General features: G+C 48.6%; 1 protein-coding gene across 2 annotated transcripts in view; it reads left to right on the top strand.

Moving 5' to 3' along the window:
• The first annotated feature begins 2,639 nt into the window (after nt 1-2,639).
• Nucleotides 2,640-12,261, top strand: part of RAB3IP (RAB3A interacting protein) — a 53,824-nt gene continuing 44,202 nt past the window's right edge. The window contains exon 1 of one of the 2 annotated variants that reach the window (XM_073327797.1): nt 2,640-2,765. In XM_073327797.1, coding sequence (XP_073183898.1) covers nt 2,647-2,765 — 119 coding nt within the window. In that variant the 5' untranslated portion in view covers nt 2,640-2,646. The remainder of the gene's footprint in view (nt 2,766-12,261) is intronic. The other variant, XM_073327796.1, reaches the window with a different exon arrangement.

Genomic DNA, 12,261 nt, shown 5'->3' with positions numbered 1-12,261 from the left:
GCCCCCAGAATAACAGTGGGGACAATAACTCCATTTATGGCAATGTCATTTGGTGGGAATAGTGTCCCAGTCTATTCATGATCAGAGAAAAACCCTGGCATCATGATCTTTCCTAGTGAAGCCCATGTTGATGTTCAGAAATCAACTTCTGTGGTCCATGAAGGCCTGCATAACAATGGAGTAGTAACCTTTGTGGTTTATGTACTCCTTGAGGAGGGCAAACTATGGGTACATGAGTCCCATCAATGGCCCCAGCACAGTTTGAAAACCCTATTTTCTCAAAGCCAACATTTATTTCAGGAATAAATTTTATGCCAGCCACTTGGGATAAAACCACACTCTTGATTGTCTCAGAAACCTTTGCCACTACTTTTCCCACAGTTGACTTCCGAACCCCAAACTGGTTGACATCAGATCTGCACAGTCTGAGATAGCCAGCTTCCAGACAGTTATAGCAACAAACTTCTGGACCAGCAAGGGAGGCCTCCTGCAGGTGTCTTTACACTGGAGAGTGGAGGCAATCTACCTACAAAGCTCAGAAATGTGGCTTTCTTCATGAGAAAGTTCTGGTCATCCCAAGTCCACATGATGATGTGATCCCACCAGTCTGTGCTTGTGGGCCCACACCACTCTATGTAGGGGGCATCAGTGGCTATGACAAATATCATAAGCAGCATCAGGGAATGCAAGTCTGCCATGTCAGGAGGGGTCTCCTCTTCCTGCTGCATCGTAAGCTCTGTCAGGTGCCTTCAATGGGTCAGAAAATGCCCCAAAATGTCCACCAATGCACCTCATGCCTTTTTCCTGACAGGAGTGAAAGCACAAGCAAGAGAAGTTCTTCAAAAGGCGCCTCCTCCATGTTGCTGGCTCTGGTGGCTTGGAGCACACAGACCAAAATGACTGAGCAGCAGGATGTATTGGCAGCTGTTCAAACTTCCTGTCACATGCAAGGTGGACCGTCAAGTTCTCCCACAGTTCACCACAGTCAAAGGGCTAGAGCAGCCACATTTCAGGAGGGCTCTAGGGCAGGGGTGGACAAACTATGGCCTGCGGGCCACGTGTGGCCTGGCAGCCGATTTTATCCAGCCCTTGAGGTCCTGCTGCAGAACAGGGTCCAGGGCTTGCCCTGCTCCAGCCGGGGTTGGGGGCTGCTCCGCATATGCGTGCCATGGCTCCACGCGGTTCCTGGAAGCAGTGGCATGTCCCACATCCGGCTTCTATGCGTAGGGGCAGCTAGGGGGCTCTGAATGCTGCCCCTGCTCCAAGCACTGCTCCCCCCCCCCAGCTTCCATTGGCCGGGAACTGCGGCCGATGGGAGCTGCAAGGGTGGTGTCTGTGGACGGGGCAGCACACACCGCACAGAGCCACCTGGGAGCCGGAGGGTGGACATGCCGCTGCTTCCAGGAGCTGCTTGAGGTAAGTGCCATCCAGAGCCTGAACCCTTTGATCCCATCCCAGAGCACCCTCCTTCACCCCAAACCCCTCATCCCCAGCCCCACCCCTAAGCCTGCACCCCACCCTGATGCCCCAACCCCTTGCCCCAGCCCTCTGACCCACTCGGTCCCAGCCTCGAGCATTCTCCTATACCCCAAACCCCTCATCCCCCCAGCCCCACCCCAGAGCCTGCACCCCCAGCCAGAGTCCTCACCCCTTCCTGCACCCCAACCCCAATTTTGTGAGCATTCATGGACTGCCATACAATTTCCATACCCAGGTGTGGCCCTCGGGCCAAAAAGTTTGCCCACCCATGCTCTAGGGAGTCTGGGGTATGGCTGGTCTGATTCAGGTCTGAATGCTGCCATGTGGACGGCAGGCATGGGTGCTGGAAGGACTGCAAGAGTGGAAGGACCAAGCCCCCTCTCCCCAATTCTCCTGAAGCCCCAGCCACCATCTCCAGTCCTATCCTACCAGATCCCCTGCCTCTCCCAGAGCCCCAGCCTTCCCACCCTGTCCTACCCGACCAGAGCCCCTGCCCGCTTCTACCAGCCCCAACCTCCCAGAGCCCCTGCGCCCCCCCCCCCCCACCTTGCTGACCAGCGCGAAGCCCTCAGGTCCTCGGCACCGAGAGGAGCAGTTTTGGTAGTGACACGGGAGGGCCCAGCTGCCAGCATGTGGCTCAGTGCAGAATGGGACCCAGGTGCCAAGTCACAGCGTGTGCGCGCTCCCTCTGAGCCAGATTTAAAGGGGGAGGGACAGACGACAACGGCCCTTTGGGTGCCAGAATCTTTGTAGTCGTGGGTGTGGGTGTGTGTGTGGGTGGGCGTGTGGGTGGGCGTGTGTGTGTGGGTGTGTGCGCGGCGGGGCAGAGTCAAAGTGGCAGAGGAATTCATAAATATCCCGCAGCGTGTGCATAGCTCTGCCGGAGCCCCAGGCAGAAAATGCTCAACGTAGGGTTAGAGATCAGTGTAGAGGCTCCACCCCAGGTCCCCTAACACGGTTCGGGTGACTCAGCCCCACTCGCCCTGGCCCTGCCTGGCAGACCAGCCAGACCCTGGGGCACCATCCTGCCATAACGTCACCGGGGGCGGGGGAGGGGCGGGGGAGGGGCGGCGCTGTGGGCTGATCACCGCCCCGCGCACCCGGACCAGCCCCAGGGGGGCGTGTGTGGGAGGGGGAGGAGCAGAGGGAAACGGGGACTCTGCGCGCATGCGCCCTCCGCCCGGACTCGGCGGAGCCCCGCCCCGCGCCAGCCGCTCGCTGTGGGGAAGCTGCGGCGCTGAGGAGCCTCTCGCGGCGCCTGCGAACGGCCTGGCGGGGCTCGGCAGGTAAGAGGCGGGGGTGGCTGGTCCCTGTGGGCGGGCTCAGAGGAAACCGTCTCCCTTCCCCGCAGCCACCCACAGCCCCTCCCCCTTTGTCCCGCACAAACCCCCCCCCCCCCCCCGGGCACCCAGCGTCCGCCATGCAACCCCTGCCTCCCGCACAGCCTCCCCGGCTCCCCCCTCCCGCACCCCCCAGACACCCGCCCTCGCCCGCACAGCTCCTCCCAGCCTCCACCTCCCGCACCCCCCAGACACCCCCCGTCGCCCGCACAGCCCCCCCAGCCCCCACCTCCCGCACCCCCCAGACACCCGCCCTCGCCCGCACAGCTCCCCCCAGCCTCCACCTCCCGCACCCCCCAGACACCCGCCCTCGCCCGCACAGCTCCCCCCAGCCTCCACCTCCCGCACCCCCAGACACCCCCCGTCGCCCGCACAGCTCCCCCCAGCCCCACCTCCCGCACCCCCCAGACACCCCCCGTCGCCCGCACAGCTCCCCCCAGCCTCCACCACCCGCACCCCCAGACACCCCCCGTCGCCCGCACAGCTCCCCCCAGCCTCCACCTCCCGCACCCCCCAGACACCCCCCGTCGCCCGCACAGCCCCCCCAGCCCCCACCTCCCGCACCCCCCAGACACCCCCCGTCGCCCGCACAGCTCCCCCCAGCCTCCACCTCCCGCACCCCCAGACACCCCCCGTCGCCCGCACAGCTCCCCCCAGCCCCACCTCCCGCACCCCCCAGACACCCCCCGTCGCCCGCACAGCTCCCCCCAGCCTCCACCTCCCGCACCCCCAGACACCCCCCGTCGCCCGCACAGCTCCCCCCAGCCCCACCTCCCGCACCCCCCAGACACCCCCCGTCGCCCGCACAGCTCCCCCCAGCCCCACCTCCCGCACCCCCCAGACACCCCCCGTCGCCCGCACAGCTCCCCCCAGCCCCACCTCCCGCACCCCCCAGACACCCCCCGTCGCCCGCACAGCTCCCCCCAGCCTCCACCTCCCGCACCCCCAGACACCTGCCCTCGCCTGCACAGCTCCCCCCAGTCTCCATCTCCCGCACCCTCCAGACACCTCCCATCACCCGCAAAGCCCCCCCACCTCCCGCACCCCCAGACACCTGCCCTCGCCTGCACAGCTCCCCCCAGTCTCCATCTCCCGCACCCTCCAGACACCTCCCATCACCCGCAAAGCCCCCCCACCTCCCGCACCCCCCAGACACCCGCCCTCTCCCGCACAGTTCCCCCCAGCCCCCACCTCCCGCACCCCCCGGACACCCGCCCTCGCCCGCACAGCTCCTCCCAGTCTCCACCTCCCGCACCCTCCAGACACCTCCCATCACCCGCAAAGCCCCCCCACCTCCCGCACCCCCAGACACCTGCCCTCGCCTGCACAGCTCCCCCCAGTCTCCATCTCCCGCACCCTCCAGACACCTCCCATCACCCGCAAAGCCCCCCCACCTCCCGCACCCCCCAGACACCCGCCCTCTCCCGCACAGTTCCCCCCAGCCCCCACCTCCCGCACCCCCCGGACACCCGCCCTCGCCCGCACAGCTCCTCCCAGTCTCCACCTCCCGCACCCTCCAGACACCTCCCATCACCCGCAAAGCCCCCCCAACTCCCACCTCCCGCACCCCCCAGGCATCCGCCCTTGCCCACACAGCCCTCCCCCGAGCACCCACCTTCTGCAGCCCCAGACACCCACTCTTGTTCGCACAGTCCCCCCTCCAGGCGCCCTGACCCCCTGCATCCTCCAGATATTCCTCACCCACCATCCCCCAAGATACCCAACTCAGAGGCAACTCAGCCTCTGCACCTATACAGAGCCCCTGCATGTAGAGAGAACTAAGGGGCTGTACTGAGTGCCCTGTCTTCCTCCTGACAGTACCCATGACTTCTCCCCCAGCAGCATATGTGTGTTGAACCCAAGCCTCCTTTCTGAGACCCCACTTAGGCTCCTATACCTTATTCTCTCCCTATGACCCAAACAGACCCTTTCTGTTTCCTCTTCTTTAAGCAACCCTTGCAGACTCAGCACTCACATGATACCAGCAACAACAGAGGCCTCTTTCTGCCCATGAACATTGACTGCTTCTATACAGAAATCCGCAGTTCATACAAATACCTTTTCACCCCCCTCAGTGGGAATGTTTCATTTATGCCTTTATTGTGCCATCAGTTATTCAGCAGAATTTCCTACTGGAAATCTGTGGGAAAGTCTGCCTTAATACTGATTGCATGATATAGCCGATAGGTCAGGTCTTGCAATGAAATTGTTTTGTGTGTGTATGTGTTTGGGGTGGGGAGGGATAGCTATTCTCTAAATAAACATATTATTTGCCTCTTTGCATCCCTCTTTGGTGTCCTCTGGGACTTTGCTGACAACTTAGTTGATGAGTAAAGAGATATTGTCAACTGGAAATCCAGTTTAAAAAAAAAAAAAAGTTTCAGGTACCACCCCCGAAACTGTCTTACACACCTGTTGTATAAAAGATTAAACAAACAGGGAAAACTCAATCTGACTGCAGAAAGAACTGTCAAATGCACAAAGTAAATAACCAGAAAAAATGAATGTTTTTCTCTAATATTAAAGTAATCATGCTACAATTAGCATGAAACCAACCAGCCAGTTTTTAAGTCAATGGTTTTTAAGTCGTTTTAAGTCCTTTAAATTCCTGCATGTTGTTTCACATTCCAGCAGAACAACAAAATCAAGACATTGGGGAAAAATGAGTGAAATTAGAGGCTTAATTTTTGTTGTTTTAAAGGTTGATGAGATATGCATATAGTAGTAGTTCTGCTGAAAATGTTCTCAAGCATTAATTTCCTCAACTACATCTGGCATTAAAGCCAAGATAGAAAGAGAGACGCTGTTATAAAAAGTGAAAATCAGGCTTGTTACTGTTCAATTTGATAGTGAAACTTTGTCCTTGAAATTCTGGTCTGAAGCAGCTCCCGGCTTAAAGTGACAATCTTGAAGTATTTAAAAAAGTGCATATCTGCTTTCTTGATATTTTCATTTTGTGTTGTGATAAAGGTTGTGGAGTTGTTTACAAAGTGTTTTTGTTTGCAGAAGAGAATAGTTGCATGTGATATAGAGGTTAATACCATGTCACTGTAAAATCCCAGCACTATTAAGTAGTGAGGATTTCAGTTAACCTCAATTTCGTAATGCAATTAAGTTGGAGCAAGAACAACAAGGCACAGATTTTGCTTGTAACTTTTGTGTAGCTGACCACTTGCAATCAAATATGACAGTAAATATTCTAAACACTTTTCTGATACTGTACTAGTTTCATAAGAATTATGACAGATATTCGTTGACAAACAAGCATCCTCCAAGGGGCAAAATCCTGAACAATTCTGTAGACCTAAAATACACAACTGCAATAATATTTTTCTCAGTTTCAAAGCGTTGTCATTTTGTTTAGTTCGCAGTTGGCACATTTTTGTTCACTTACCTTTGCTTTGTATTATTTGTTTACTCCAGTCACATGAATGTGTCTCTTTACACAGTCTTAAGGATAATGGCCTAAATGGCTAAACCAGCTCTAGAATTTGCAGTAACTGAGAAATTAATAATCAGCCTCTTTTTAGAAGCAGAAGTAAACTTTGTTGGTTTTTTTTTTTTTTTAGAAGTTTGTATTGACAGATGTCATCTGCTCAGTTGTATCCATATTCCTTGACAAAGTGGGAGATGGGGAATATGGAGAAGAAACTGAAGCCTGATTAAGCATTAATATCCTGTTAATACTTTGTTGTATTTTATTACATGACACATACTAAAGTGTAGATGTTCTGAGTGTGGCCACATCATGCCTTACATGTTTTTGTCTCATTTAGCAAGGTTACGCTTCCATTGCACTAGGTTAATGTTACCTTGTGAGCAAAGTAGACTAAATAATTTACCATTGTCGTTATGCTTTTAATAAATAATGTGCGCACACCTTGTAGCTGACACCATAATACCCAGCATTCTTAAAATCTTGTTACAATATATTAAAGGGTATGTCTACACTGCCCATGTTACAGCATGACAGCGGCAGTGGTGTGATGTGGGCAGTGTAGGCTCGCTTTATGACCAGGGGTTAAAAAAAACCCACCCCGAACGAGCGGTGGTAGCTTTATTGCCAGAAGCGCAGCTCCTGGCAATAAAGCACTGTCTGTACCGGCGCTTTTCAGCGCTAAAACTTTTGTTGCTCACGGATGTGTATTTTCTCACCCCTGAACGACTAAAGTTTTAGTGCTTGAAAGTGGTAGTGTAGACACAGCCTAAAAGGGGAAACATTCGCAGTAGAACAGTTAGAATTGTCCTTTTCAATAAAATCGTCTATTTTGCATCCATGCAGAAGAAAGGTAATTGGTAGTCTTGCAGCCTGTATTCATTTTATTTAAAATTCAGTTTGTCATTTTAAAAGTCCAGTGAACTACTTTTATAGTTGTCTTAATGCTTATCACGACTGTCAAAGAAGCAACTTTTCTTTTTAGCTTTTATATTTTTTTATTTTGATTTCAAATTGCATGCTACCATAACATTAAAAAATATATTTAAAACTAACTCTATCACAATTTCAGTAAAACCGTAACTGAATAATTGAGTCATACTTCTGAAGTTCATATGTTAACCGTGTTTTCCATAAAAATAAGAAAAAGGAACAAGAAGAGAGGAAATCTTTCATTAAAATGTGTCTCTGCAAACAAAATATCTAAACATTGCAGTCATGCACTTTGGTTTTGTTGTTGGTTACAACATTTCTGCTGTTAAGACAGAGTTGAAGGGGCTGCTCCTCTTGAAGCAAAAATTCCACTGACTTCAGTAGCAGTGGCATCAGGTCTAAAATCTAGAAAGTAGTGTAAAGTTGAGAGGAGAAATATATTGCAGATCGGTCACATTACTTAAAATAGATGAGTGTTCACAGTAAAAATTGAGTCAGTTTAGAGAGAGTTTCTTAAATCTTGGGCAGCTATATATTAACTAAAAAAACAGAAAAATCAATTTGTCATAAAATTTCAGTTGATTATATCCAGCAAAGTACTGGCTTCCACTGTAACAAAAGATACAATAACCACCAAACTTTAATTTATGTGACAAAATATATATTTTAGGTTTCAGAAAAGCTTCATAAGCATATAGGTGTCTGACAGCCCTAGAATCTTGAATGTTACCTGTAACTATAGTATTTCAACTTTTCCAGATTCAAAAAGGATTTTTCAAGTTGTCCTTTTCACATCTTGTTTTTATTAAAATAATTCCATTAATAAGCTTTGTGAAATCTAGTATTTTAAACAAAATCTTGTTTTGAAGGGTAAAAAATACCCAGACAATTTCTTCTAAAGAATGTGAAATATTAAGTGTTCAGATGCACAACAGAGAAAAATACATTAAATGAATATGATTATACATGTACTGTGTGATACTTATAGGAGAAGAAATATCATTGCTTCCCCAAAATTGAAAGTACATTTTTTTCACTAGTCCTCAGAATAGTGTATTTTTTTTTCTAAAAGCTTCTGAGTGACCCATTCATTGGGCACTGTTACACAATCTTTCTCAAAGTAAAAATGAAGAATTTTGAATTTGGAAAACAGTTCCTCTCTAGCCTTTCCTCACACCCTACCCTCCCAAAATAATTTCTGGAAAATATTTTGCTACTTCTATCACATCACCTTTTCTAAAAGAACTGAGCGTAAAGGTACCCTCTTCAAAATTTTATTGAATTGCTTTGTCTCTAGAATATCTAGTAGCCAGGATGTTTTTGTATTACAAACAACTGGGAGATAAAATGTCTCAGTAAGAGATCTTGAAAGTCTGACTTTTTCCTAATCTGTTGCATCATGTGGTATTTAAGTAAGGATTTAAAATATAACTGCAATCCTTTTTAATTCCAGCAGCAGGACTATAAATATCTCATTGTTATATTATGGAGTAGCTGTAGCTAACAGATTGCATAGGGTGCTAATGTAATGGCAGTTGGGAACTGTAATTTGGGGTGGAGTGGGATGGATTGTTGGGAGATAAGGAAGTAGTGACCCAAACTGTGCTGGGACTTCTGCTACTGAATAATTCTTAACCATTAAAAAAAATCTAAAGAAATTCCCATGCAAAATCTTAAAATGGATTTGTACAGAGAGTTTAAGTTCTGTTGTAGGTAATAAAAAAGAAGTAATTAGAAAGCCAGGAAATTCAGAGCTAAGTTTAAACTTAGAACCCAAGCATTTTAAAATACAGTTAAGGTCACCTTTACAATCTTATCTCTGCCCCATAGTGACACCTTGAGAGGTAAAGAAATAAAATAAAATTAAACAGAGGCCTTGTCTGCATGTGAATTGCATAAATTTGACTTATATCCACTTTTAAACAGACTTAGGGTATGTCTACACTGGTAGAGTTACATCCTCGTCCAAGATTTCCTCCTCCTGGCTCAGTCCACTCTCGAATGGCACGCAAGCCACTGAAGTATCCACAGGGGCCTTCGCAGTGGAGGTGGGGTCGCCACCGAGTATCACGTCCAGCTCTTTGTAGAACTGGCAGGTCGTGGGCGCAGCACCGGAGTGGTGGTTTGCCTCCTGTGCCTTGTGGTAGGCGTTCTGCAGCTCCTTCACTTTGACCCTGCACTGCGGTGTGTCCCGGTCATGGCCCCTTTCTTGTGATGCATTGTGAAATCTGTTCCTAGGTATCATAATTCCTACGGCTAGAGTGCAGCTGGGACTGGACAGCCTCCTCTCCCCAAATGCTGATGAGGTCCAGCAGCTCGGCATTGCTCCAAGCGAGGGATCACCTGGCGTGTGGAGCAGGCGTGGTCACCTGGAAAGATGCGCTGAGACTACTGCATGCATCACCGAGCAAACTGGAAGGGGACTTTCAAGATTCTCAAGGAATTTAAGGGGCGGGGCTCACGGTTGGTCACCGGAGGGCAAGGCAGTAGAGTTCAAACCGATGACCAGAGTGGCAAGAACAGGCATTGTGGGACACCTTCTGGAGGCCAATTGCGGCGCTGTAGTCGACCAGGGTGACTACTCTGGCACTGAGGAGCTGTAGCCCCAGCGCAGAAAGCTTTACGCCTCTCATCGGGGTGGTTTTTTTACAGCGCTGCAACTGGGCAGTTCTGCAACTAAGTGGCTTGGCAGTGTGTACATCTTGGGAGTTACACTGCAGATAGCTGCTTTACTGCGCAGAAACTTGCCAGTGTAGACAAGGCCTTAAGTAAACCGTTGCAAATCCCTGTGTGGACACTATTACTTCAATTAAACCAAAGAAGAGAGTGCCTGGTTTAAACCAAAATGAGAATGTTCACGTGGGGGGTTTGTACTATTTTAACTAAAACCTATATAAGTTTTAAACTAATTAAAACATCTATATAAATTAAATTGATTCAACTTTCTCGTGTGGATAAGGTCTGAGACATTTTATTAACCTTTATGTTCTGGACAATTAACCAGTGATCACAAAATCTTGAAGACCTTAATTGTACAGTATGTGTACTTAATTAGGCCACCTTTATGACTATTCAGAGTCCACAGAAAAAGACAAATTCTTGATTAGCCCCTTCATAGTTATTCCCCCTTCAATTCTTTGTGATAGAGCATAAAAAGCATATTAATATTACTGATTATTCTAAATAGTGTTTCAAGCCTTCCTTCTTTAGCTTACTGAAAAGAGCATGCCTGTCTAATATAGAGCTAATTTCACGCATTTTGAAAACTAGTTTTAGTGCAGAATAAAAAACCCTCTGGCAGAAACAAGTTCTAACAAATTCTCTCTAAGACGTTATTACTTATGCAAAAGAAGAACTGTGTGGTGATAATTGTACAGTGCTTTTAAACATACACACTTGTTTGTTTTTTAAAATGCTAACTAGAGTTGACTTTCCCTCACCAAAATCATATTAAAATGGTATTTTTTCCTTCTCTCCTATATTTCTTTCTGTTAAATAGTAACAACACAGTGTATGGGTTTTGCTGTTCTGTAGGTGCTCCTGAGTGTTGCAGCTAGAATTTTTGAAATACATGGAATGAAGAGTGAGAGTTGTGGCTGTAGGTTTATAGGCAAGCTGTTAGTCAGGCAGATCACTTCTGACTGGCTGCAGGGGCTTGTGATGACAAACTTCTGAGGGATCTGAGCAAGGCTCCATAGTCAGTACTAGATAATTTAAAATAAAATGACTTTTTTGGGGTTCCAAATGAAGATATGGCATGGTTTAATTATTGTTTCGCATTGAACCATCAATCTTTTGGACACTTGCTGCGTTGACTCAGGCTAGCAGTTGAGCTGCTTCAAATTCATGTTGTTTATATCAAATATAAATAAGTTAAACATGCTGGCTTGTTTTGTCCTTTTTTCCCCATTGAGATAATTCACAATTTGACTTGCTGTTGGAAAACATTTATCAATTTATTAAACTGTCCTTCCTTGTTTTAGTGATGATCTAATAAAATAAGGTGTAGTGCAAAGTAAGAAAAATCCTTGTTTGAACTGTGCATATTCTAGATCTCTAAATTTGTGTGGGGATAGCATTGGGGGAAAAGAAGAGGGTTAACAGACAGGCACAGAAGTTTGGCTTATATTTTGACTTATATTTGCTTGTTAGGTGAAAGAATATGGGGTAAACTATTTGTAAATCTGAGACAGTGTGGCTGAGTGGAATAGATTTGGGCTTTATTTCTGTCTGTGTCCCGACTGACGCAAGCAACCTCTTAAGGTATGTCTACACTCCACTGTAAGCCCAGGGTTAGTGGGACTTGAGTCAGGTGACCCATGTTAGAAAGCCCCAAGTTTGAGTGTACACTGTTCCTTAACTTCACATTAAGACTTTTCTAACCCATGCTTGAACCTAGGGTTCTGGCATCCAGACTGCAGTGCACAGACCTGACTCGAAGTAATCATATCCCAGAGTGCCAAGCAGACTCCTGAAATGTGGCTACTCTAGCCCTAAAACTGTAGTACGCGGTGGGAAATCTTTACTCCCCTCCCTGCTTGTTACAGGAAGTTTGATCAGCCCGCCAAGCAGTCATTTTGGTCTGTGCACTCCCAGCTACTGGAGCCAGCAACATGGAGGGAGGCACCTTTTGATGAACTTCTTTTGCTTGTGCTTTCACTTCTGTGTCAGAAAACTGGCAGAGCATCCAGGAGGAGCAGGTGGACATTCGGCAGTGTTTTTTTTTTTTTTTTTTTGTCCCACCGAAGGTACCTGATGGATTTCCTGGTGGAGCTGCAGGAGGAGGAGGAGGAGTACTCTCACTAGCAGATGCTGTTCTGTATAATTGGCATAGCTGCTGATGCTCCCTACGTAGACTGGCACTTCTAGTGCAGGGCCACAAGCACAGACTGGTGGGATCACATCATTATGTGCAGCTGGGATGACCAGCAGTGTGTCCAGAACTTTTTCGTGAAGAAAGCCACGTTTCTGGAGATTTATGAGCAGCTTCCTCTGGTGTAAAGAGACACATCTGAGGTCACCCTGGCTGGTCCAGAAGCAGGTTGCTATAACTATCTGGAAGCTAAAAGAAAA

The sequence above is a fragment of the Lepidochelys kempii genome, chromosome 1, assembly GCF_965140265.1.
Source record: "Lepidochelys kempii isolate rLepKem1 chromosome 1, rLepKem1.hap2, whole genome shotgun sequence".
NCBI lineage: Eukaryota > Metazoa > Chordata > Testudines > Cheloniidae > Lepidochelys > Lepidochelys kempii.
The sequence above is the reverse complement of the archived record's forward strand: the minus strand, read 5'-3'. Positions and strand labels throughout refer to the sequence as shown.